The sequence below is a fragment of the Syngnathus scovelli genome, chromosome 5 (genome assembly GCF_024217435.2).
Source record: "Syngnathus scovelli strain Florida chromosome 5, RoL_Ssco_1.2, whole genome shotgun sequence".
NCBI classification, from domain to species: Eukaryota; Metazoa; Chordata; class Actinopteri; order Syngnathiformes; family Syngnathidae; genus Syngnathus; species Syngnathus scovelli.
The window spans coordinates 12,478,645-12,504,098 of NC_090851.1; the positions used below are offsets into that span (position 1 = coordinate 12,478,645).

Below are 25,454 nucleotides of genomic sequence, written 5' to 3' on the forward strand. Positions count from 1 at the left end.
AATAAAATAATAAATTTATGGAATGTAAAAAGTGTCTTGATTGTGATGTGATTTGTGTTATAAATGTGCTCTGCAACGTATGAGCAGTATTATTAATTGAAAACAATAAATAGGTTTTGGCTGAGGTTACCTGTGAGATGAGATATGTAAAACGTATTTCTTGGGCCAAGCCTACGAGACAACAACTGCTCGACACATCATGTCTATGACTGCTATGACGGCAATCAGCAGTGTGCAAGGCTAAATTACTTGAAGACGCAAGAGCAACATCTTGATTGTTTATTATTCTATTTTTGTATTGCATTTTATCTGTACTTTATACTGTTATATATATGTATGTGCATGATATGCCATGTGGAGCTGCCAAACTAATTTTCACAGCTAACACTGCGTTAACGTGACAATAAAGGAATTCAATTCAATTCATCTCACAACCCACGTAAGCACGAATACACGGTTGAATTAGGACACAATTGACAAAGAGTTGCGTTGCCTTGTGTGTGATTTGTGGTACGAACTCCCGTCAATGGCGCAGCTGCGTAGGTGCGTGATGTGTAACGCTACTATTAGTCATCAGTCATAATCAAACAATGGAAAATGGTTTGCGTTCAAAGAACCCCCCCCCCCCTCTCTCTCTCTCTCTCTCTCTCTCTCTCTCTCTCTCTCTCTCTCTCTCTCTCTCTCTCTCTCTCTCTTTATGATGTTCCCTAAATGTGTGCCTTTTGTACAATATTGCAGCCCGAGGTCAGAAGATTAGAAATTTGAACTTTGTAACCGAACCATCAACAAATACACTGGTAGGTAACAAAATAATTAGACGTTAGATAATTATCTTAAATTGTCGTAAATAATAACTATCCTAACGTCACCATACAAAATTAATAGAAATTTGAATTTTCACGGTGGTTTCAAAATAAGGCAGTCAGTTCTGCATTTTGTAATTCTAACCCTAACCCTAACCTTTTATAAAACATATGCAGGATACATCCATTTTCTTATGGCTTGAATATGAATACAACTGACTGTACATGAGAATTTATTAATCACACTGTCATCTGATTGTTTTGAATATTTTATTAGTTTCAATGGACAGGGATGAAGACCAGTTAGAAGACGTGGGGGGCATGGAAGCAGAAGAGGGACAAAATGAGCAGCAGGATGGAAACGAGCAAGCTGCAAATGACGGTGAACCAAATGAGTCTCCTTTTCCTCAGGTAAAAGTCTGGTACTGTCAAAAAACCGTCATGTTTCAAATGATGAATGCGAAATCATTGTTTTTAACGTGTTACTTTCTTTTTCACAGAATGAGCCTGGATCTGAGCCGGTTGATGTGGACTCACAGCCAGAAAGCCATTTTCTTACATGTTAGCATAAATAGCAATCCAACCAATTATATGGAAGGATGTAATCACATTGTCATCTGAGTGTTTTGAAACTTTTCTATTTCACTAGCTTCAGTTGAGACAGCTGAAGGCCAGTTAGAAGCAGAAGAGGGGCAAACCTTGCAGCAGGATGGAAATGACCAAGCTGCAAATGATGGTGAACCAAATGTGTCTCCTATTCCGCAGGTAAATGTATCGTACTGTCAAAAATTAAAAAAAAAAAAATTCCATTCTTAAGACAAATGATGACCACAAACTCACCATTAGAATTACTGGCACTGTTTTCGCAGGATGAGCTTGGACCTGAGCCTGTTGATATTGACTCGCAGCCAGACAGCCATTTTCTTACATGTTAGCATGAATTATAATGCAACCAACTGTACATGAGAATGGAATCAAAATCTGATTGTTTTGAAATTTTACTATTTCACCAGCCTCAGTAGAACAGTTAGAGGATGTGGATGGAATGGAGGCAAAAGAGGGAGAAATGGAACAGCAGGATGAAAATGACCAAACTGCAAATGTGTCCCCTTTTCCTCAGGTAAATGGGACTTTCAAAATACCTGAGATGTCTAACTCCAGTCCTTAAAAGGCAATATCCTTTGCATTTTCAATGTTTCCCTCATCTAACACATCTGATTCAAATGATCAGCTCATCTGCAAGCGCTAACAATCCTGATCACTTTGAATCAGGTACGTATGTTAGAGGAGGAAACAGCTGAAACCGTTGAGGGACAGGTGTGGACACGCTGGAATATCTTCTTTTTTTATTTACTCATTTTTAAACCAAACCACCACAAACATCACTGCCAGATTAATTGTCATTGTCATTGTTTTCACAGGATCAGCCTGGATTTGAGCCAGTTGATGTGGGCTCACAGCCAGACAGCAGTGGTGCTGGAGACCCTGTTGTGAACACACTTTCTGGTCTGTTTATTACAAAATCTACTGGGTTTTATGGCTATTGATAAGGCTTAAATGTCCCCCTCCCTCTTTTTGTTTCAGAGCAGGAAGATTTTCCACCCCACCTAATGAATACAGTCGAGGAAAAGGAGGATGGGGAGACATTTACAGATGAGGACGAGGATGAATTTCTTGTTCTTGACGCTGAACATGTGTGTGGCTTTTCTTTCGTTTTTCCCAATTATTATTGGTGATACATAAGATATTGTAACGGCTGGTTACACATTTGCACATACTGTCTAGTATTGAAGCAGATGTATGTAAGATGTAAAGAGCAATGATAATAGCAAAGCGTGTTATTGAATTCCGTGTATCAACCAGAACGGCTCAGATTATTTTGTTTCATCTTTTGACAGCCTTTGGTGGCAAAGAAACAAGCAGCACTGAAGAATCAACTCGTCAAAGAACTTGAAAGGCTTACCATGCAACTAAGACAAGAAGTGGGATACTAGTATTTTTTTCCTAATTCCAAAATTTCAAGATCTAAGTTGCTGTGTTGCCCTTGCTCACACATACAATCAGGTAAAAGTCTAATCATGTTGCTCTTTGTGCAATCTGTCCAGGTGGGCTTGGAGAGGATAGAAGCAGGCCAAACAGAGGACTTATATGTACAGGTGTTCAGGGAACAGGAAAGGCTAAAAGGACTCCAGGCTCGACTAGCTGACCAACAAAAGTCTAAGCTCTTGGGCGAAGAAAAACAAAGAGTAGCACAAGAGGAACTGAAGGCAATGAGGGCTCGCAATTCCAACATTAAGGACAAGAGCGCCAAGACCAGGGCCAATGGTGAGACCCCCCCATCCATCCAATGACAATGAATGAATTCATAATAATGCAGTGTACATGTAGTTTCACTTTTAACCTACTGATGGAAAACATCATTGATAGTTTTAAAGAGTCAATGCATATGGAAATGTACCGTGAAGTGTAAACACTAAACCGAGATACGAACCGAACCGTGGATTTTGTCAACTGTTCCACCCCTAATATGCAAGACAATATGGTGGGACTCAACTATATTCTCTTGTGCATTTAAGTATCAGATATTGAACATCAATGTCAGAGTCTACTTTAACATGTCTGTTTCTTTTTTTGTATAGCATCCAAGCTGCAGACCGAATTAGAAAAACTTAATTTGCATGTTACATTCACACAAGAAATCAGTGAAGATCTGCAAGCTAATGTAAAAGCAACAAAGAATATGACAAAAAAAGTCGCAACGGAGAAATCAAAAGTTGAAGACCAGAAACTCAAGCAGGTAAACTGGCTCATGAAATACAGAGGACTTGACCACAATCTGTTCTATGAAGGTTTTTGACCTTCAGTATGTTCAGGTATACAAGATAGTTTTTCTAATTACAATTTGTGGAAGTAATAAGTCAAGGGTAAGATTTCGGCCATCAGAAGACACTTAGATTGTACCAAGGCTTGAAATAACTTTCTTTCTTTGGGGAGTAGTTTTGCTAATCAATGACTTCAATAGAGGTCCAACTATCTCATTTTGAGGAGCAATTTATTTTAAGTTAACAAAGGCTTTATTTATTGCTCAAAGGAATTATTCAACAGATGCTGATTATATTTAACAAATTGCTGTACCAACAGGATTTGTATGTAGAGCGCCTCACATCGGAATTGGACAAACTGAAACAACAGATGGACCTATATGAGGTCCAAACCTATGCCCAGGCAGAGACAACACAAGCAACCAAAGAGGCTCTTTCTGAGGTGTGTACTGCACATAATAAACACAATCCTCAAACATCCCAAAAGATGCTTTTGAGGGTTGGCCAAAGACTGCTAATTCACTGTAATTGTGAATGTGAGTCTGAGAATGTGCGACTTGTATTAACCCTGCGACTGACCAGCGACCTGTCCAGCGACCTTTCCAGCGTGTTCCAGCTTCTCTCCTTTACTCAGCAGGGAAATGTTTTCACCCTAATGAAGACAGGCGGTGTAGAAAATGGATGGCTTGATAGATGTACGGAATTTCATTATTCCCGTGAAGGAGTAACTCCTTTGTCTTTATGCAAATGTGTGTTCAGGCTGAAATGCAAATGGAGTCTCTGGCGATGGCACAAAAACAGTTGCTGCAGCAGTGGAACAGCAGCCTGCTTAATATGAGGAAGCAAGATGAGGAATTTGGAGCATTGCAGCAGGCTATAAAGTAAGGATGTTTTACAAACACTGGAATTACATGTTCCGGTTTATAAGGCAAGAAAACGAGAATCTCGAACACAGTTTGCGAAGATTGCTTCAGTTATTGATTCATTTCTATAGTCCAGTTCTAAAATAGTACGTGAGAAAAAGTGTAGCCTTATCTCCTGAACTACACGAGTGTTTTCAATTTCTCTGCACAACATTTGCACTTGTTATAATTTGCATTTAGTTCAGACATTGCTTTGAATTAGTGCCACAATGAAGAAATAATTACATTTAAATTTCCTCTGCTATATATTAATGCCCAGCAACTAAAGTACATTAAATGATAGCTGTGTTGGGTCAATAGAGTCACATTAGCCATGTGTCCCATAGCATCGCTGAGCATCAAGTGATCGTGATGGACAGAGAGATTGATGGCAACAAGAAATATCTCTCTGAACTGCAAGAGAAAAGTGAGACTTTGACCATGTTGCTGAACTGCGCACAGATGGACTGCGATGTGACAAAAAAGATGATTGCTCAGAAGCAGGCACAGCATGAAGCTCTGCAGGAGCAATACAGCATCTTCCTTCGTGCTTTGGGGGAGACGGAGCGGACACTCGAAGAACTCACTAAGGTTGACAGACCACTTCCAAGGTTGCAGATGTGATTCTATTAAACAGATTATTATTATTTATATGTGTATATGGGTTCTACTTGTTCAGACGGATAACGGCCTTCAAGATGATGCAACTGATCAGAGACGAAAGTTGGAGAAAAGTAAAAACAGTCACCTGGAGATAGAGAATTCAATCATGACTCAAATGCTGCAGAAGCTCATGGACAACAAGGCCGCTCAGTATTATCAGCGACTCACTAACAAAAAAGCCGCGCTCAAAAAAGAGAAGGTAAACTGAATTTCTAGCGAGCATAACAATAATCAAGTCTCATATCCAAGTACCACTAGAAAGTCTACATAACACAATCTTTTGCTGATCAATCTTGTTTGGGTACAGTTTAACCAAAGTCAATCTTGTAAAGAGAAATAACATTAGACACAATCCATTCTTCCATCATCGTTTTTGTTTCATAGTTACTATTGTGAAAAAATCATGTAATTGATCGTTTATTCCAATCTAGGTTTAAGCTGTCATCAACATAAAAAAGGTGTACAAGTATCAAAAGAAAACTGCAGTTAAAAGTAAAAGACATTTTAACTGACAAATGTACAGATATGATTCCTGATTTTGACTGGTGAGATTTTGAGATTGGTGATTGATTTTCTCTTAGTAGTATAGGCAGTGCACTATATCATGACCAAACAATAAAGCTTGATGTTTGACACTAACTGCTGGAAAATTAGCTTTGGAATAATGAATTACAGTTAGCCTAGGACATTATTTGATTTGAACTTCCCCTTCCCACAGAGTCATTTGATATTCGTTATGCAAAAAGCAGTGGGGAAAATGGCAGTATTCTATTCTTGATTCCCTTTCGTCATCTAGGTCTTTCAGCTGTGGCAGCTGGAGAGTTCCGTAATGGCGGCTGCCCTGGAAAGCAATGTGATCAACGAGAAACTTGAAAATTTGACCCGAACGCAGAAGGAGCTTGATGAGGAAATAAGAAAGTACAACAAGGTGGTCGCATCAAACCAGACTAACAGTTCATCGATTGATGCACTCATCGCACAGAAGCAGACCACCATTGCAAACATCAACAAGAAAATTGAGCTCATTGCGGCTCGAACTGGGGTAAGGAATCTTGTTTACCGCCTTATGATTAAAAATAGCTCAGCCTCGCATCGAATTCAAGTTCTTAGCATCATAAATATTTATATTTACATCTGCATACTTTCTGGAATGTGATCTAACATATCTGATGTGTCATAACAACCCAGATGATGCCCACAGATTGATTGGGACTCTCCCTGACCAACCTTACATGTTACAGTTTATCTTTGCCATCCAGTAACGACGTGTGTGTGCACGTGTTTTCAGCATGAAGACCTCAGTCCGCTGCAAATCAAGGTAGAAGCGATAAAGAATCAGATTGAGGCATTAGCACAGAAAATGAAGAATGATCAACAGATGTGGCTAAAGCATCAAGGAACACTTATAGGAATAACCCTGGAGATTCAGTCACACAACAAGGAATATAACACACTGCAGGCAAAGTACACTGTGATCTGTCAGAAGAAGCTTTACCTGGAATGTATGTTACATCTTCAATGAAGCAAAGACTTGTAAATTGTCAGATACACAGCTATAGATATTCGCCAAACATAATCCCCGAGTTGGCATGCTTGCTTCCAGGCCAGCTTGAAGTCTTGCACCGTGAGGAAAATGAGGTGGAGAAGAGCAAAAAGATGCTGCAAAGAGATTTGCTAAAGCTCAATACTCTTCTGAGCAAGAACTCACAGCTGCGCCTTGCTTTGGAGCAGGAGAATTCTGTGATGGAGACTGAATTCCTTCACAAACTCAGAGTATACCCTTACTTCTCAGTCTCTTCTAACATATTGTTGCTGGATTCTTATGTAACCTAACATAATGTTTAGGAGGCGGAATGGCAGTCTATAGAGATGGAGGCCAAACTGGAGAAGACCCAGGAGGAAAAAGAGAGAATTATCAGCAGTCTGGTGGAAGCTGAGTCAGTTGTTTGTTCAATATCAATTCCTATTTTGCCCTAGTCAACAATGCATGCAACTAAGGCTGAGTTTGATGTGACAGGCGTCAGATTATGCTGTGGGAAAAGAAGACGCACGTTATGAAAGAGACACGTTTAGTTGTACAAGAGGGTCAAGAAGAAGTCCAAATAATGAGGGATGATGTTCACCGTATGGAGGTACAGACACTTTCTTCTTCTGAGAGATGTGTAATCATCAAGGTGTGTCAAGTTTCAAAATTCTCACTTGTCCCAGTGTCTTATATATTCCATATAAACAAGTGGAGTTGCAGTGTGGTTAGGGCAGGTCACAAACACATCCGTGATTATTGCGTGTTTTTGAGATCTACAAATATATATATATCACATTTTTCTAATACACAAATACATTCGCAATCATTTGGGCATCTGTTCTTCAGCAGTAGAGGAATCGGGCAATAACCAGAGGGTGCGCTGTTTGATTCCCACTCCACCTGAGTCTTTGGTCGTTGTGTCTTTTGGCGAGACATTTCCCCATCCTTGCCTTCAGTGCCACTCACACTGGTGTATGAATGGTGGTCGGAAGAGCAGTAGGCGTGGAACTGTTGCCACGCTTCTGTCAGCCTGCCCCAAGGAACTTGTGGCTACTCTACGCAACCACCACCAGAATGCGTATGCGTGAACATTTATGTGATGCAACATCTGTGAGCCTTTGAGTATTGGTTTCTACAGAAAAGCGCAACATAAACCCAATGCATCAGAATTATTTTCATGTGTTCTTTTATTGTTGTTTGTGTATTTGTCATGTATGACTTTGACCACTTGTAAATATTCACGTGCAGCTCAGAGGCCTCTTTTAAAGACGGCTCCATAAGAACATGCAGTCATTTTTGTCGCGGCTCACATCGTGATGGATGGATGGATGGATGGATGGATGGATGGATGGATGGATGGATGGATGGATGGATGGATGGATGGATGGATGGATGGATGGATGGATGGATGGATGGATGGATGGATGGATGGATGGATGGATGGATGGATGGATGGATGGATGGATGGATGGATGGATGGATGGATGGATGGATGGATGGATGGATGGATGGATAGCGAGAGATACTTTACTGATCCCCTCACTAGTTTGTCCAGGCGGGAAAATGTAGGAATAAAAAAATGCCCAGAAAAGTCTTAATAAAAATTAATATTCAGAGTTCAACTTCTAAATGTTTGTTTTGGCCACAGTGTTTGCTAAAATTTACTAGGATTTGCTAACATGGATTCCAAATGTTGAGATGCTTGTTTGTGGAGTACTGTACCGTGGATGTGTTTATTATTACAGCGTTGGCTCAGTTTGCTGATGAAGCAGCGTGAGCAGCTACTACGAGACAGTGTAGCAGTTGTGGAAAGGAGGGGTTACATCATTGAGCGCAACGAGGTCATGGCCCGTAGTACTCAAAAGCCCACCGTCAAGGGTGAGCTTAATCTGATGAATAATGGCTTGCGGCGAAAGATCAAAGATACAAACAAGGTGGTGAATTGAGGAATACTACATTGTATACATTGAGGGCCATTGTACAACTAACTACCTAACGTATAGTTTAAATATTTCAGTTGGTGAAAGAGTATGACCAGGAGATCAGAGAGCTTCAAGAGGGTCAGGTAAATCAGTCAGAGCATCCCTTGTTTCTCGTAAATTATTCAGATTATTTCTAAACTGAAATTACAATGTTTTGTTTTCACTGTTCATAAAGACTGGATTGTTCTAATATTGAATCCATTTTCTACATTATAAGATGGAAGTGAAAGATTTCTGGTCCTGTCAGCTTTAATATGATTGTGTACAATTGTCCATCACAGGAGGAATTTCAGAACAAGGCCAAGAAAATTCAGGAGATGATTGATGGCACTCCATCAACCACTACTTCACTTGAAGCTGCTCTGCAGGGTGAGACAGAGCGATTACATATGATCAACAATATAATCCACCGTGTCTGGGTGGAAATGCCAAAGTACCAGGGAGCACTCTGGAAGGTGTTGCGGTCACTGTCAGAATTTACAGACCTTGAAGAAGGAGGCACCAACAGAGTGGAATAAAATGAACAACAGTACTACAGGAGAATGAGGGGTTGATGAATATTTATATCTTAAACTATTGTAAACCAATAATAAAAACATGATTTATAGAAACACTTTCTGTGGATTGTGGTTAGGTGTTCCAAGCTACAGCTACAACTGAGCAGTGGAGGTTAGCGACGGTTTGCTCACGGCCTTAATGGGTTTTTTTTTTTTTGTAAGGGCGCACACTCAGGGTTCAGCGAGGTACGGCTTATGGCTTTCCACTCATTTAAGACTTTAAGAACTACTGTATGTCAGGATGCACTTATACTGCAGTGTTCTAGTGACCCAGTTAAAATATTTTTCCATGGCCCATTCTGTTGAAGTAAACATTCAGATTTTATCAAGCTTTATGTTAATTTGAATTATCAAATCGAGTAAGCTAATCACATGACACTATTATATCTATACTTACCAACGCCAATGTTCCCTGGCTTGCTGGTGACCATGACTTGCTTGTCAGAAAGATGTAGACACTTGTCACTCAAACTTGTCTTTTCCTCACGACGGTTGCGGGTGTGCAGGAGCCCATACCAGCAGTCTTTGGCAGGTAGGTGCAGTACACCCCAAACTGGTCGCCAGCCAATCACAGGGCACATATAGACAAACAATTTTTCATACCCACAACCACACCGACAATTTGGAGTGCTCAATTGATTTACCATGCATATTTTCGGAATGTGCTTTACCGTGCTACCCTGGTATACATAGAGAATATGTTGTAATTGGGAAATATTTGTTTTGATAAAATCACTATCAAAGTGTACCATATGTTTCTAGTATGCTGACATGAGCACAAATCACGAACCAGTGAACTCACAATTCATTACCAGGGTAAATTCGTCTCTTTCCGCTACTGTGCAGAAAGTAAGATTGCTGGTAACTAAAGGACAACACTTGGCCTTGGGGCTCTTCTTTTTTAAAATGTATTATCTTTTTAAATAGTGGCTATAATGGTTAGAAAAGGCACTTAACAGTGACAATATCCAAGTTGTCGACACTGAAGACAGTTCGCTACTTATTTGTTTGCTTGCACTGTTGCCCCGTACGTACATTGGGGGAAAAACAGTACTCATTTGATTTTTGTTTGAATTATTATTATATATACTTTAAAGGCTGCAGCGATTAGGGACGGGCTGGATGTGGCCCGTGGACCCTACTTTGCCCGGATGTGCTGTGTGTGTCACTGAAGGGCACACTCCTCTATTCAGTCACGCACTTTCAAGGAACTGAGCTGCGGAACCAGCAAAAACATGACCCATTGAATTCTGTGAACGCAAATCTCGAATTCTATAGATTTTCAAACACTGAGAATTACTATTTGGAATAAATTTACTTTAAATTGGAAACTGACGTGTATGGATTCAGAAGTTATATAGCGATAGTCCCTATTGACTATGTGGTTCGTGGTTGAGCTACATTGAAGGAGCATGTGCAGTGGCGTCGCAGGAGTCCCCTGGGGCCCCAAGCAAGAAGGTCGTCAGAGATACTACAAGGGGGGTGGGTATCAAACCCATAATACCAACATGTATAAATAAAAAATACAATGAATAATGAAGAATATATATTAGTTATAGATGATAGTAAGTTTTGAGACTAATTACTCTTTGATATCATCACACTGACACTTCTGTGGTATGTACTACAGTTTAAGCAAATACAACATTTACTAAATGTAGGGTACACTTATTTCACACAAATGAACAACAATATACTGTACAGCGGTACTTCAGAAGGTAAAATACAAAACAATGCCGACTAAACTTGGTGAATGGAAAATAGTACATACTTCTACATCACGTAGCCCTAGCCCGACCTACTCCTCTGAGCGGCTGCACGCTGTGTGAACACAAAAATTATAACCTTCTGGCATAATAAAATTTATTTGGAGCTGTTCCATTTAGTTTCACAGTTAGTGAGCTTGCCATTGTTTAAGCGTTGCCGATGCTTCCCACCACGCATGCGAGCACAGAACTGTGGATTTCATGTCTGGCATCTTATCAGTCAAACGAAACTAAGTTATTCAAAATGTTACTCATTGCCACTATTAGAATGACTAATGTTGTGAGCTGTGCTTTCAGACAAACTCCAAACGACTCTCACGAGTCAGCATTGGCAGTCATCAATGGACCACAAAAGGAATTCATTACGTGCATTATGTTTGAAGGGGTGCTAGTTCTGAGCATAACCCCCTGACAAGCGTAAAGATGCTTAAGTCTTTCGGAGAATGTGTGCACTGCTACATTTGACAAGGGACTTTGCTCCACCCAGAGTTCTTATATTTCATGAGTGCGTAAGTGATACGCTTAAGTCGATTGGAAAATCTGCACAGACCAAAAAATGCGTGGCAGCACGCCTTTTATACACATGGCAGATAGTTTATTCATGAAATTTGTGGCTTGAGGAAAAAAATTGCTCATTTGAGAAGCACACCTTGTTTTGTACCTCTGACATTGTAGATAAATACGCATGCGTAGAATATATTTTTGTAATTATCTAGAACTAGCAAATACAAATTTAAAATCTTCCCCTGTTTATTGTATCATTTACCACAGGTCAGGCTCCACCCACACAATTTTCCTCTGCTCCTCCCAGATGATGGTGCGCAACCTGGCCAGTAGTGAAGTTTGGTCACACCATGAGTCAGGAGCCACCCGGTGATATAAACACGGCAGTTTGTCCAACAGCGTCTCCTCACTTCTGGAACACACCAGCAGATGCTCCTCAGACCAGTTGAGACGGTGAAGCTTTGACCTAGAAGGTGCACAATCAATCAGTCAGTCAATCAACCAACCAACCAACCAACCAACCAACCAACCAACCAACCAACCAACCAACCAACCAACCAACCAACCAACCAACCAACCAACCAACCAACCAACCAACCAACCAACCAACCAACCAACCAATCAATCAATCAAGATCATGGTTAACATTAGTATTAAAGTATACAGTATACCATTTTCAAATAACATGCTGATAATAGATTGGATTTACATGGTTTTTAAACATAGAATGTTGAGACGAAGCTAAAATCATGTTCATCAGATGATTTTTCTTTTTTTAGTTGAGGTGGAGGCTTCAGCCGGATAATTAATACACAAATTTATGGTGTGACCTTGTCTGTCAAAAGGATGAGGGATGGATGAACTTTAAATGACCTTGAAACACTCAATTGTGTAAATATGCATTTGAATATGTGGCTTCCGTGTATTTTTGGGCTTTTGTATAACCCATGTCCAGTGTAATGGTATCAATTAGTCATTAACGTCATTTCTTAAATACTCTTAGTTTGGATGAAGAAGGAAGAAACGGTACTTGAGTTTGCGTGCGCTGCGTGCTGACTGGCCGATGAAGATGATAATAGGGAAGATTTCTGCCCTGTGCAGACGCCGTACACAATCCAGCCCAAGAGGTAAGACACAATGTATACCCTAAGATGAAAATTAGAAACAAACAATGGAACATTGGCTAATGAAGAAAACCTAATTGGATGGATCTGTATACTTTTCTTGGAGTCTAGCGTATGTGCGTTTACTGATATATTGTGTGTAAGCAGCTTCTTCAACAGTGTCACAAACTCTCCTAAAAGATTCATTATGAACACCCTCTGAAAACTCAGGGAAGTTACGTCAGCCAAGCGAGTTCTCATGCCTATGCTCTTCCTACTATCACTAGCCATCATTAGTTTGTTCACCAGTTACTTGTTTAAATACATCTAAGACCCAGCAGAGAAATCTTGACGGAGATACAGTAAATGCACGCAATTTAGTCAGCCTAAAAGATGAAGTCTACATACATACATACATACATACATACATACTGTATACATAGACACACACTAACCTTCTTCATGACTTTTTCCACACAATGCAAGGTGTAGCAACAGTTGCTTCCCTGCTCACACCCCTCCAGGAGCTCAGACTTTTGCATTCGGGCTGAATGTTCAGTGGAACTCAACATCTCTGCAAGTTGCAATAAACACATTAAATATATAGACAGAGATGCAATTCCACCCCCAGTTCTCCCCGTGCCTGCGAAGGTTTTCTGTGGCACTCCGGTTTCTGCCCACTGCCCCAAATCATGCATGATAGGCTTATTGAGCATTCCAAGTTGCCCCGAGGTTGAGTGCGGATGCTTGTTCATCTCTGTGTCCTCTGCGATTGGCTAGCAACCGGTTCAGGGCCAGTCCCCCGCCTACTGCCCGATGATCTTTGAGAATTGGAGTTTGTTCGAATTTTTTATGGCTCTTACCAGGTTCACAAATCTCAAAGCCCTGCCATTCTGCCACCTTCTTATCCAGGATGCGCCCCAGGATTGATGGTAGTAACAGGACTGGTCGACAGATGGGTGGAAAGTGGGGTGTGACCGGTGTGTAGGGCATGAGGGTTAGACTTCTGGGTGCTGATGTTTTATCTAGGTGTAAGGGAGTATACAGTGTTTTTATGCAAACATTTATTACAATTAAGTGTATAAATTCTCCTTTGTTATAAAATGTAAAATGTTGTGTTTCTGTACCCGACTCTGTGCTCTTGCTCTTCTCATTCTCTACACTGACCCAGAGAGGGTTTCGGCCTTGGCGACCTGTGCTGACAATCCTCACTGTTTTCTGAGTATTCTGATCCACCATGTGCCCTTGCTGAAGAGGGAAGTAGTATATATTAGTTAGCTGTGCAGTTTTACCCCTTATTCAATCACTCTTACCTTTTGAGACTTAGATGTTTGAAAGTTCATTTCTTCAATAGCTCGAATAAGAAGTCGTTGTGCTCTGTGATATCAGAAAATCAAGAAGGTGGTAACTGATAATGATGCTTGATGTCCAGAACCTTTGCATATGGCTCATAAATACCTGTAGTAGTTGGGTACTAATCCACTGTGGAGGGCCAGAAGCTGGCAAGGATGAACTTGATTCGCATACCACGAGTCTTCGGTGTCTGTCGGTCTTGTGTTGGTCACATGTAGAATGTCGTTGCAAGATACATTCAGTGTCCCTTTGAGACTTGCAGGGATGGTCACGTTGACGCGCACGTAGAAAGAGTCACCTGATGACATCTCACTCTCCTGCAATTGCTGAAGCAATGCCTCATAGTCTGGACAAAATGCAGAAAGAAAACAAAGTTCTATAAAATGAGTGAGCTGAGTTGTGAAAAAAATGTCAAACAAAGTCGAAGCTAATTAATGGAATTGTTGACGTTTCAGCGACTCTCCATTGTGTTTGTTATACTTACCTATGTACCTAAAAAAATAATGGCAGAAACACTGTACTTGAGACTGTGTCACGGATGTATCCACCGTTTGGTGGATTAACTTTTATACCACATCCACATTTGCATAGTAATACTATAAATGTCAGAATACATTTGGGTTGTACATTCAACAAAACAAGCAAGGATTGGTGATGATGGGTCACAGTGAACTTCCAGAGTGGCATTGCACATCTATTATTACTGAAAAGGCAAACAAGACAATGCCAAGCCACGAGTTTCAAGCACATGCTGTGGGACATACCATCTTGCCTTGGACGCAAAGAGAGATGGCAGAGACCAGTGACCTGACCTAGTGCCCACAGAGCTTCTTCTAAAGTGGAATCCTCCAACACCATCTTTAGAGCTTTCTCGTCCTGTTGGTATCTCACCTGCAATTCATCAGTGTGTTGAATTCTTGAATTTTGTTAAACACCTCAGATACAGTAATAATAATGGATGTAATAATAATAATAATAATAATAATAAACATATAATAAATAATTAAATAACAATTAACTCAAAATAATAATAATTAAATAGACCTCTCTCACCTCCACTATTTGTGCTCCATGGGTGATACCCACAGTATTTGCTGCACTCCCTTCTGTTACTTCGTGTACAAAGACTCCAGTCTTATTACCTCCTACCACTGCAATCTGACTTAGAAGTGCCTCTCCCTGGAAGGCAATGGTGACTATGCGGCCACTAATGCGAACTGCTTTTGGACGTGAACGCACAAGGAATGGAGGTACAGCATTTTTATCCAGGCTGTTGAAAGATTAGAGAAAATAAGAAAAAGTAAAGCACATCAATCAATCAATCGATCGATCGATCGATCAATCAATCAATCAATCAATCAATCGACCAATCGACCAATCAATCAATCATCCATTAATTCATCCATTCATAAAGGTGGGTCTTGAGCCTGTTCTTAAAAATGAGTACATTCTTTGCAGCCCTGAGGTTCTCCGGAAGGCTGTTCCACAAATGGGGGAATTCATGCCAAATTTGGTTTCTGTGTTTTGCCACACGAACATTGTGATTGTTTGAGGCGCAAAATGTGAATTTTGACTCGCAAACTAAGATGCAAAATTGCTAATTTTGAGCTTTGAACAGTAGTGAGCAAGTGAGTGACAAGAAAAGTGAGTAGTGAATTGTAATCCAGTTGTTTTGGTTTGTCCATGACAGCAATGTTTTTTGAAAATTTGGACCGTACATATTTGATGTGTGGTTTCAAACACCCCCTCCGTGAGTCTTCACCTTATCGTGGTGGAGGGGTTTGCGTGATACTAGGAGCCAAATTGTCTGGGGCTTTATGCCCCATGGCAAAAGGGTCCTAGGTGAGGGGCCAGATAAAGCACAGCTAAAAAAAAACCTTATGATGAGAAATTCAAATGGACTTCGTTTTCCCTTGCTCGGACGCGGGTCACCGGAGCCAGGCCTGGAGTTGGGTCTTGAGGCAAGCGTCTGGTGGCCGGGCCTTCACTCATAGGGCCCGACCGGGCACAGCCCAAAAAGGCAATATGGGTCCCGCTTTCCATGGGCTCACCACTTGTGTGAGGGGCCAATGGGGTCGGGTGCAAAGAGAGTTGAGCGGCGGCCAAATGCGGGGACCTTGGCGATCCGATCCCCGGCTACAGAAGCTAGCTCTTGGGACATGGAATGTCACCTTTTTGGCAGGAAAAGAGCCTGAGCTGGTGTGCAAGGGAGAAAAGTTCCAACTAGATATAGGCGGACTTGCCTCCACACACAGCTTGGGTTCTGGTAAAAGTCCTCCTGAGAGGGGCTGGACTCTCTTCCACTCTGGAGTTTCCCATGGTGAGAGGCGTCGAGCAGGTGTGGGAATACTTATTGCCCGAAGGCGGAGGGAGGCTACCCTCTTGTTCACCAGGGTGAACCCCAATGTGCAGTCTGTAAATGTGCTCTCTGAAGGGAGGCCAATTGCCCCCCCATTGTATGCTAATTTATTGAAGGGGTTCTATCAAGGCTGTGAAGTCTCTGACTACTGTATCATTTCAATAATCCCTGTGAAAACTTTTACTGGGGAGAATTCCCTTTTAACAAACTGTGAAGTGTTTATTTATTACCCCATGCTCTACCTTGTGGAAAGCCTAGTTTCAAGATTCAAAGTTTAGATTTCAATTCTTACAATATATTTTGTAGTTGGGTGACTGACCAATGAAATCTATGGTTAAAAGATGCCTAGAGTCATGTGACTGTTGTAGGACTGCCTCACCTGTATGTGCCTTTGTTCCCAGCAGACGCACATTGTCTTGATGTCTCTTGGTTGTCTCTTGTTGGAGTTTTTTCTTCTGTCAGCACTAAACAGAAGAGATGGTGTTTAAAGATTTGGCGTCAATGTTGTTTCAATGTGGGGACAAAAAAATGTATCCTTAATATTACGTCACTTCGTGAAGACTTGTCATCAAAGGAAGACGTGTCAATAATTTTATATTTTACTACAATAATTAGAGACCATTACAAAACAATACCTTGTCCTGATTAGGCTCATGGGTAACTGGAGCCTATCCCCTCTTAGTAAGAGGTGGGGTGCATTCTAGACTGGTCGGCAGTCAATTGCAGTGCAGATAAAGCCCATCAACCATGCACAAATATAGCAAATTTTTAGTGTTCAATGAGCCTAACATGTTGTCTTTGGAATGTGGGAGGAAGCTGGAGTATCCAAAGAAAACATGTGCAAGCACAGGGATGACGAGCAAACTCCATAGAGACATTCCCACAAACTGGATGTCGTCAATGTGATGCAGACATGTGAAGCGATATGATCCACTGTGCTGCTAAATTTCATGTTTGCATGGATTGGTGGAAGGGTCGTGTCCCAGTGATCCTAGAAGTTGTGGCTTGATAACCCTGGAAGGGTCATCCATCGAAAACAAGTGGCTCTAGGGGTGTGGAATGTCATCTTTTTGACAGGGAAGGAGCCCAAGCTAGTGTGCGAGGCTGAGAAAATGCGACTCGCTACAGTTGAGCTTGAGTCCATACACAGCTTGGGCTCTCGTACCAGTTCTCTTGAGAGAGCTTGGACTCTCATCCACTCTGGAGTTGCTCAAGGTAAGAGACATTCAGCAGGTGTGAGCATACTTATTGCCCCACAACTTAGCGCTGATACATTGGGGTTTACCATGGGTGAACAAGGGGTTGCCTTCCATTGCCTTCAAGTGGGTGGACAGGTTGACTGTGCAACAAATGCAGTTCAGAATACCCACTATTTTGGCGCATTGGGTGCTGCTGACCTCAAGATAGTACATTTGTGAATCCGTGGGGAAAATATTATCATAGACCTCCTCAATTCCACTGTTATGCCGTCCCATGAGGAAGCAGATTCTGGGGTCTAAAGGTAAAAATCTCCTCGGTGGCAAGTAACCGGGGGTGGTTGTGATCCACCTGGGGATGTCCTGATTGACATGCCTCTGAAATATCGCATAGGCATTGGAGCCAGTAGATTGGCAGAAGGGAGGGGGTTAGGTAGTTAGGTTTTAGTTTCGAAATGTGGTTCTTGCATGTAAGTTGAAAAACCACCGGTCAAACAAAACTTTCAAGCTTCAAGAATGAGAAACTTTCCAAACAAGATTGATATCGTCCATGCAAAATCACATGCGTTACAAAAGGAACGTCAATGTAAACACACAAAACACACCTGTGGGAAGAATCTCAAAATCGTCCAATGAAGAATCATCAGTCTCCGCTGTTTCCAGGCTACAAAATAATAAAACACATGAGATGATATCAGATTTGTGAGTCACAGACCTACACACATTAACACACGGACACAATGAAGTTCAACTTCATACTGTTAGATTAGGCCACTTTGGCACACAATTAAATAGGTGACTCAAGCTAGCCTACTGTGCTACTGAGACTTTTCTCCTTGTTTGGCTATCCTTATATATAGCACTCTTGGCACACATGTTGACTCCAGTTGACCGTGGAGTTACACATTGTCACACAGGCTACACAAATGCACCAATCAAAGAGCGGAGAAAATATAGTATATCGCACATAGCAGAATTAGAAAACATCGGTCCCTGGAAAGAGGAGGATTGCCTTATTGGACTGTGGGTAGATTGCAACATACAAGCAAACCTCAAGGGTATGTATTGAAAAAAGTCCAGAAAGTATTTCGTGTGTTTACTTAGTTTCTGACTCTGCGCGGAGCTCATACCAGGCATTTGGTGATTCTTTGTGCAACGAGTTCGTAAAGACTGCAGATAAAATGTGATGAAAAAATGTATTTACTACATATGAAAGCGAGCGGATTTGAAAACAATCTGAATTGAGCTGTTCAGATAGTCCCCTCCAGATGTAAAACTGAATTTAGTTTAGTAAACATGTGCGTGCTGAGTCTGAGGCATTTGCAGCAACTCAGACAGGTTTGACTGGCCAAGATGATCACATTGTTTGGAGAGGAAAATAAATTATCTTCTCACGTCATTGACACGTTGCTTTGTCATTACATAAAGAAGACATGCTGAACTCCTGCCCTTTGTCAGGTGTTTGTAAAACTTTGCCAGGGGCCTTTGAGCTAATAGTTTACTTTTAAATAACCGAAACCCAGTAAAATTTTACTCACAGACGCAGACTTACCTGCTGTCTACAAAAAGAGATCCTTCTCTTTTGCGGAGAGACTGCGGACTGGGAGGCTCTGCATTTCGGGATCGGACACTTGCCACTGCATCTTCACACTTCAAGATAAATGTTGATATGTGCACACACATATAAATAAACATTAACATTTTAAAACTCTGGTATATATGCTTAATTAAAGGCACACCAAAGTCAGGTATCTACTTAACCAATCTACTTACTACCCTTAGCTTACCCTATTGACAACCCTTGGGTAATTTTGAACACCAATTCTGACAGTAACTTAACTTTCATTCACATACTGTACCTCCGATGTAAAGGGATTCAGTGAAGTCAAAGGTAAAGGACTAATTGCATCCATGCGACAAAGTCTTCGTCTGTTTCGGAATGGTGACTCTTTAGAGCTGACTATATGATGCTTCCAGCCAGCAGCGCTCTGCTTAAGAAAATGGCATGTCATTAGAAGTTCTTTTCCTCGGCGAGTGCATTTTTAGTCCAAAATTACATTAGAGCTCTGTTGTTCTATGTTGTGTTTGGCATTCACACAAAAGGCTCTCTCCTGGAGACCCATCATTTGAGACCTCAAGATGTCCTTCTCAGCCAGGATGCGGGCGATCTGGGTCTGGGCCTCGTTTCTAGAAAGGTATGCCTAGGATGCAGGGAAACCACTGCAACTCAGTTACATTCAATCCTACCAAGGTTTCCAACCTTTTCAACCGTAATTTACGATCAGCAGTATCAAACAACATTCAATAAGCCTAGCATTGACACCTTCCCAGCGTCAGTGTTTAATCGTTTATCATACAATGATGACAGAAACTAGATTGAAGGTTAATAAAGAGCCCATTCGAATTGTAAAAAAATGCAGAGTTGAACAGTTTCTTGACAATCTTTCTTAAGAAGGGATGATTTGAGATGGGTGTACAATTTGTTAATCAGTGTTCTCTTGTTTAGAAATTGTTTAATGGCTGCTACTTTCAAGTGTTTATGAACCTCGCCTGACTGAAGTGAGTAGTTGATTATTTGCTGGAAATCACAGATTTCACAATGGTTTTGATGAAATGAAGACTGCTAGTTTATGGTTTTGACTGCTGCATCAATTAGTTATTGTATTTTGATTCACAGTATCAAATTTGAAAATTGAGTAATTCTTGGGTGATTTTAAGTGTTAACTTAACCATAATTGTCCCAAATCTGAAGCTGTCGCTTGCTGCTTCTTTCTATAATTCAAACTCATGTAGGAAAAATGTTACCAATTGTAATTACATATGTTAATTTAGGGTGGTTTTTGATTGATTGGCTGAATAAGCCTTTATTTTGAACATGCAAACAAACAGTGAGAGCAAATGAAGCAAAAAACAAAACAAAAAAAACATTAAAAAAGGAAAGAAATCAATTTAATTTGTATTTGAGTAAAGGAATAGTGTTATAAACTCTTTGTGTGCTGGGTAAGGTGAAGTCTAATTCCTGGGAAGTGTCATCTCTATTTCACCTTAATTTACAGTGTCCAATAAAAAGTTACATTGTTGAGTCTTGCTTACTTGGTCTCTCTCTGTCTGCAGCTCTCTCATCTGGTTCTGGATCGTAGTGCTCGTCTGTTGATGCATGTTACAGTCCTGGGTCAGCTGCTTCACTTGGAGGGTCAGACACTCATTCTGATCCAGAAGCTGAACAATGATACACAAAATGTAGTTGTCACTTTATAGAGACACAACATTTGATAACTAAATTAAGACAATGTTTATACAAAGAGAAACTTCATTCGTGTATAACAAATGTATTTGGAGGACAAGTTCCCCCATTCCATTACTGCAGAGTCAAGTGTTCACTGCCTACCTCAAGAACATAAAGCTGCTACATCTGTCTGTCAGCTTCATTGTCTGTCTCGAGGAAACATAGTAGCTGCTAAGCAAGAACTCCTAGAATCCTAACTGACATATTCCATTTCACAAGTCACAAAATACCTACTAACGACATGTTAGCTGGAGCAAGAAACATCTGAAGGCGTCAAAATTCTAAACACTAGTTCCAGTGACAGTAACTGAATTCACCTCTTGTTTTTCTCTGTGCATTTGTTCATTTTCTTCCGTATATCGCTTGAGTTGATCTACGAGCTCCACTTGGCTATCTTTCGCCTCAGCCAGGTCCTGAGCCAGAATATCCTGATGAGCCTGACAGAGTGAGAGTCGATGAAACACCAACAATGCAGATAAAAATAATGACGGCTTCTAATAGAATCTTTGAGTATTTTTCTCACTGGGTTCAGTTTCTCAATCTTGACTAACTGGCAGCGCAGACTCCTGACTTCCTCTTGCAGCTGAGACTCCTCAGCTACAGGGAAAGCTTTCAGAGAGCGCCGTTTCTGCAAGTCACTCTCTGTTTTGGCCTTTTGCAGTTCTGTTTGCAGTTGATATATCTGTTGTAAGTAAGGATGAGACAAAATATTGACAATTGTGATACATTACTGTTACATCTCAAGGTACAATACAACAACAGCAGTGGTAGTCGCAAATGACTTTTCAATGTGATTATCCACTTGACACATACTGTCCAGACTGCATCTGTAAACCAAAAATTAAGAACGTTTATTGATTTTTTTTAAAGAACAACTCCTCTACTACATTTGTTTCAGCAAATAGCCTCTTTAGTAAAATAAAAAAGAGAAATACTAAGAAACTGTATGCGCACAAGTATTCACAGCTCTTGCCACGGAGGCTTATTGTGCGTCCACTGATCATATATGAAAGGTTCCTACAGCTTAATTGTAGTAAATTTTGATTTGACATCATTTGGAAGAACTGACTCAAAAGGCAGGGGAGTCCCTGGACTGGTTGCTATCCAATCCCAGGGACGTTAAATCAAACAACAATTTATGGAATGTTGGGGAACCTGGAGTACCCACAGAAAACCCATGCAAGACAAATACATTGTAATTAAAGAGACCTTGTTATCACAGTATGTAATCTGGGGCAATCACAAAAGATGATGTGCGTGGAATGCTATGCACAGCAAACATTTCTGAAGAGCCACTTTGTTGAAAACACTTTTTCAGACATGAGTAAATAGTTGAGTGAAATCATAAAACACAGAACAGTATTGGACAGTGTACATTTTTGCTCGACATTTGAGTTTAAAGTGTGATGTTTAAATGACAGAATGCCCATAGACAGGTTTATACAGCACTTTTGCTATTGAGCAAAGCAAAATGACAACCTGTGTTATCAGTGCATTGTTTTTAGTTTTACATCAAATCGTCGTAATTCATTATTTACTGGCAAATATTCCCTCAGGATTTTGACAATCAGATTCGGGTAGTGAAAACATACTGTAATTTTTGGACTATAAATCGCACCTGATTATAAGCCGCACCAGCTAATATTAGGGGAAAGTCTTGTTTCGCTCATATCCTATAAGCCGCACTGGACTATAAGCCGCAAGTGTTTTAATGTTTAATTACCATTTGTAAGAGAATATACACAAAGAGGATTGTCAGGAAAGAGATGGTTCTTTGGGGGCCGCATACCTTTTATCAAGATAACATTTATTGTCAGAGATGAAGGAGCTCTGCAAACATACAAACATGTATAAAGTTCAGCGAAGAATATAATAAACTTTATGTGCAGGGAACACTAGCAACACACAACTAATAATGAATAAAATGGGATCACTTACAGCACAGGTGTCAAACTCAAGGCCCGGGGACCAGATATGGCCCGCCACATCATTTTGTGTGGCCCGCGAAGACAAATTGTGCTTCAAATTCGTGTGTCATTACTTGAATTGCAAATTGTCTTCACTTTTAAAAATATATATTTTTTTAAATATTTGACCAGTTTTTACTCGTCTGATTTGTAAACAAGTTATTTGTCAGTTTGTTTTGCAGCTTTTACTGTATGTAATATGAGGTGCTCATACATGTATTTGGGTTGACAGTCATAATGGCCCTCCGAAAGAAGCTATGACTACAATGCGGCCCGCGAAAAAAAGGAGTTTGACACCCCTGACTTATAGGGTTAAAGTTGGCAATGTGATACGGGCTACACAAAGAGTGTCGCAGGGTTCAAAGCTTGTGCAAAAAGTAGCGGTTTATAGTCCAGAAAATACAGTAGTTTTATTGTGAATTATCAAATAATATTATGTTGATTATTTAAGGGGGTTGGCACTTGCACTCTTGGTAGTGTTGTGAACATACTTTCATTTGCCATGTATTTTGAGAAAAACAACATTGTCGTCACGTTAAATAACTCATCATTAATTGAGCAACTACTCAAATTTGTCCTGCTACAGCATTTATAGACAAATGTTGTATCATTATTGAGATTACAATGCAGAAGAATTGGCCCAAAACCAAAAAGTTATTCTTAGACTATAATTGTGGGAGGCAATTACTCAACTAACTTGATAACTTTCCAGTTACATCACAAACCTTGATCAGGTGTATGATAGGGTTGGTCTATTTTAACCAAAAACAGTGATGACTACCAACCTGCAAGTTGAGGTCATGGAGGCGCATGCTCACAGCTGATTTCTCCTCAATAGCTGCAGTATAGCGGACATATAAGTCACACTTCTCGTCCTTCAATTGTGTAACTTCATGCTGCAGTGAAGACAAGTGTCTATGTATGCGCTCATATTCCAATTGAAGGCATCTGGACTTTTCCTCGCGCTCCATTATCTGCTGAATCTCAGACTCAAGTGAGGCACAGTGAGCACTCATTCTTCCAGCCTCAGAGCGAGCTTCCCAAAGCTCATTCTGCATCCCGCTTACTGCTCTGATAAGGTATTCAGTCAGTTCAGAATACTTTATCAGGCCTGCGCAGAGAACCAAGACATAGGGTAAGTAAGCTATATGGAATATAAAACTCATTGGCACTAGCGGACATTTGACAAACCACTGAATCTTGAGGGTTCTGAGCTGGGTTTGCGTCCAGTAATTTGAGTGTAGAGTGTTGGGTAGTGGATCATCAGGCTCTCCAGCAAAGCTACTGCACCGTTCCTACCTTGGGTCCGCAACAGATCCATCATATGGCCTGCAAACAACAAACAGTGTGTGTGTGTGTGTGTGTGTGTGTGTTATCAATCAATAATCATAATGATTATTGATTGACTTTATTGAACTTTGTGATACAGGTCAGGCAATTGAGAATACATTTTCTTGGCAGCAGACAATAGATGAAAATAAAGTTTTAATTTAATTGAAAAAAAAGGGCAATTTTAGAATGTATTTGCAATAACTACACTTACAAGTAATAAGTTTACAGTAAGACTGTCTAAGTTTTACGTGGGGAGGAGGTGAAGTGTTCATTTTATAAAAATGAAGCGTAATGTTTACCAGGTAATCAAAGTCAATGTCAAAGTCTGCTTTATTGTCAATTTCTTCATGTCAAGACACACAAAGAGATCGAAATTGCGTTTCCTACTATCCCACGGTGACAAGACATGTTACATATATATATATATAGCATCTTACTTGTTCTCATTGAGCGATTGGTGAGGTTGTGGCTGGAGAGGATCTCATCCTCGTCCATCTCAGTGAGAACCCTGGCTTGCCTAAGGTACGGGATAAGAATGCACGGCCGTACCCCCAGGGACAGCCGATGGCGGTTGTCATTGATAAGTTCCCAGAGTTCCTCTTCACCCATTCCCTTCAGGTCCGGCCCCTCGGGCACACTTTCTCCTGCCATCATGATTGTGTCGTATAAATCAACAACAATGGCTGCTGGTGGCTGGCGCTGCTCGGTGACTCATTACTAGAACAAGACAAGAACAATGAGACGGAAAGAGGCAGGCCAATGATATAAAAGGCACAGTCTCTCCACACCCACTAGGTGTTTGTCAGGTGTTATAGCAAATCAAGTGTAGAGTGTGAGCGACTGTGTGTGTGTGTGTGTGTGTGTCTGTGTGTGTGTGTGCGTGTGCGTGTGTGTGTGTGTGCGTGTGCGTTTTGGTCTTTGGGCATGTGGAAAGACCTGTAACACAAGTCTTCTCCACAGTAAGGGCAGATTACATACGTACAGTTGACAAAATCCCAACACTGGGTTGCAATCATAAATTACATGATGACATACAAACACAAAGCAGACCATTTTTTCAATATTAAACAATGTGGGATTGGCCTGTATCAGTCTTGTGTTTTACAACCAATTATATTAGTTGTCACAAAGAACTACATGTACTGAATGTCTCATCTACTCACACATTAGGTGACCAGTTTTCCTGTACATCATAATACATAATTTAAAAAAGCTCTGCAGCTCTGCATATATATGAAGGTTATTTAACTAAAATTAAAATTACATGCCTCACAAGTTTACCTTGGTAATTCCTCATTAATATGTCAAGATCTGTCACAATTTGTTTCCTTGTT

The 25,454-nt window shown here is 40.6% G+C and overlaps 2 protein-coding genes across 6 annotated transcripts; one reads left to right on the top strand and one right to left on the bottom strand.

Moving 5' to 3' along the window:
• Positions 1–493: 493 nt before the first annotated feature.
• Positions 494–9,310, top strand: ccdc40 (coiled-coil domain 40 molecular ruler complex subunit). Of its 4 annotated transcripts, XM_049720111.2 has the most exons (24): positions 494–543; positions 739–797; positions 1,081–1,214; positions 1,304–1,364; positions 1,453–1,568; positions 1,673–1,733; positions 1,817–1,923; positions 2,225–2,309; positions 2,388–2,497; positions 2,702–2,785; positions 2,909–3,128; positions 3,443–3,600; positions 3,945–4,067; positions 4,385–4,506; positions 4,875–5,118; positions 5,207–5,389; positions 5,987–6,232; positions 6,479–6,692; positions 6,794–6,963; positions 7,036–7,127; positions 7,208–7,322; positions 8,461–8,649; positions 8,733–8,780; positions 8,979–9,310. In XM_049720111.2, the coding sequence occupies exons 3-24, from the start codon at positions 1,086–1,088 to the stop codon at positions 9,213–9,215; spliced, it is 3,114 nt and encodes a 1,037-aa protein (XP_049576068.1). In that variant the 5' UTR covers positions 494–543; positions 739–797; positions 1,081–1,085; the 3' UTR covers positions 9,216–9,310. The 4 variants fall into 4 exon arrangements, with proteins under 4 accessions (XP_049576068.1, XP_049576069.1, XP_068506689.1 ...); XM_049720112.2 differs by lacking the exon at positions 494–543 and having other exon boundaries at positions 619–797; positions 8,461–8,593; positions 8,979–9,117; XM_068650588.1 differs by lacking the exon at positions 494–543 and having other exon boundaries at positions 619–797; positions 8,719–8,780; positions 8,979–9,086.
• A 1,569-nt stretch (positions 9,311–10,879) lies between these two features.
• Positions 10,880–24,867, bottom strand: card14 (caspase recruitment domain family, member 14). 2 transcript variants are annotated; one of them, XM_049720114.2, is made up of 20 exons: positions 24,558–24,867; positions 23,980–24,117; positions 23,574–23,899; positions 21,345–21,503; positions 21,139–21,258; positions 20,629–20,754; positions 19,593–19,736; positions 19,395–19,523; positions 19,088–19,185; positions 18,141–18,199; positions 16,719–16,803; positions 15,034–15,250; positions 14,745–14,871; positions 14,086–14,326; positions 13,941–14,004; positions 13,755–13,875; positions 13,491–13,652; positions 13,083–13,201; positions 12,555–12,670; positions 10,880–11,990 (listed from the first exon to the last, which is right to left on the bottom strand). In XM_049720114.2, the coding sequence occupies exons 1-20, from the start codon at positions 24,772–24,774 to the stop codon at positions 11,783–11,785; spliced, it is 2,976 nt and encodes a 991-aa protein (XP_049576071.1). In that variant the 5' UTR covers positions 24,775–24,867; the 3' UTR covers positions 10,880–11,782. The 2 variants fall into 2 exon arrangements, with proteins under 2 accessions (XP_049576071.1, XP_049576072.1); XM_049720115.2 differs by having other exon boundaries at positions 23,980–24,194; positions 24,558–24,684.
• Between the last annotated feature and the right edge of the window lie 587 nt (positions 24,868–25,454).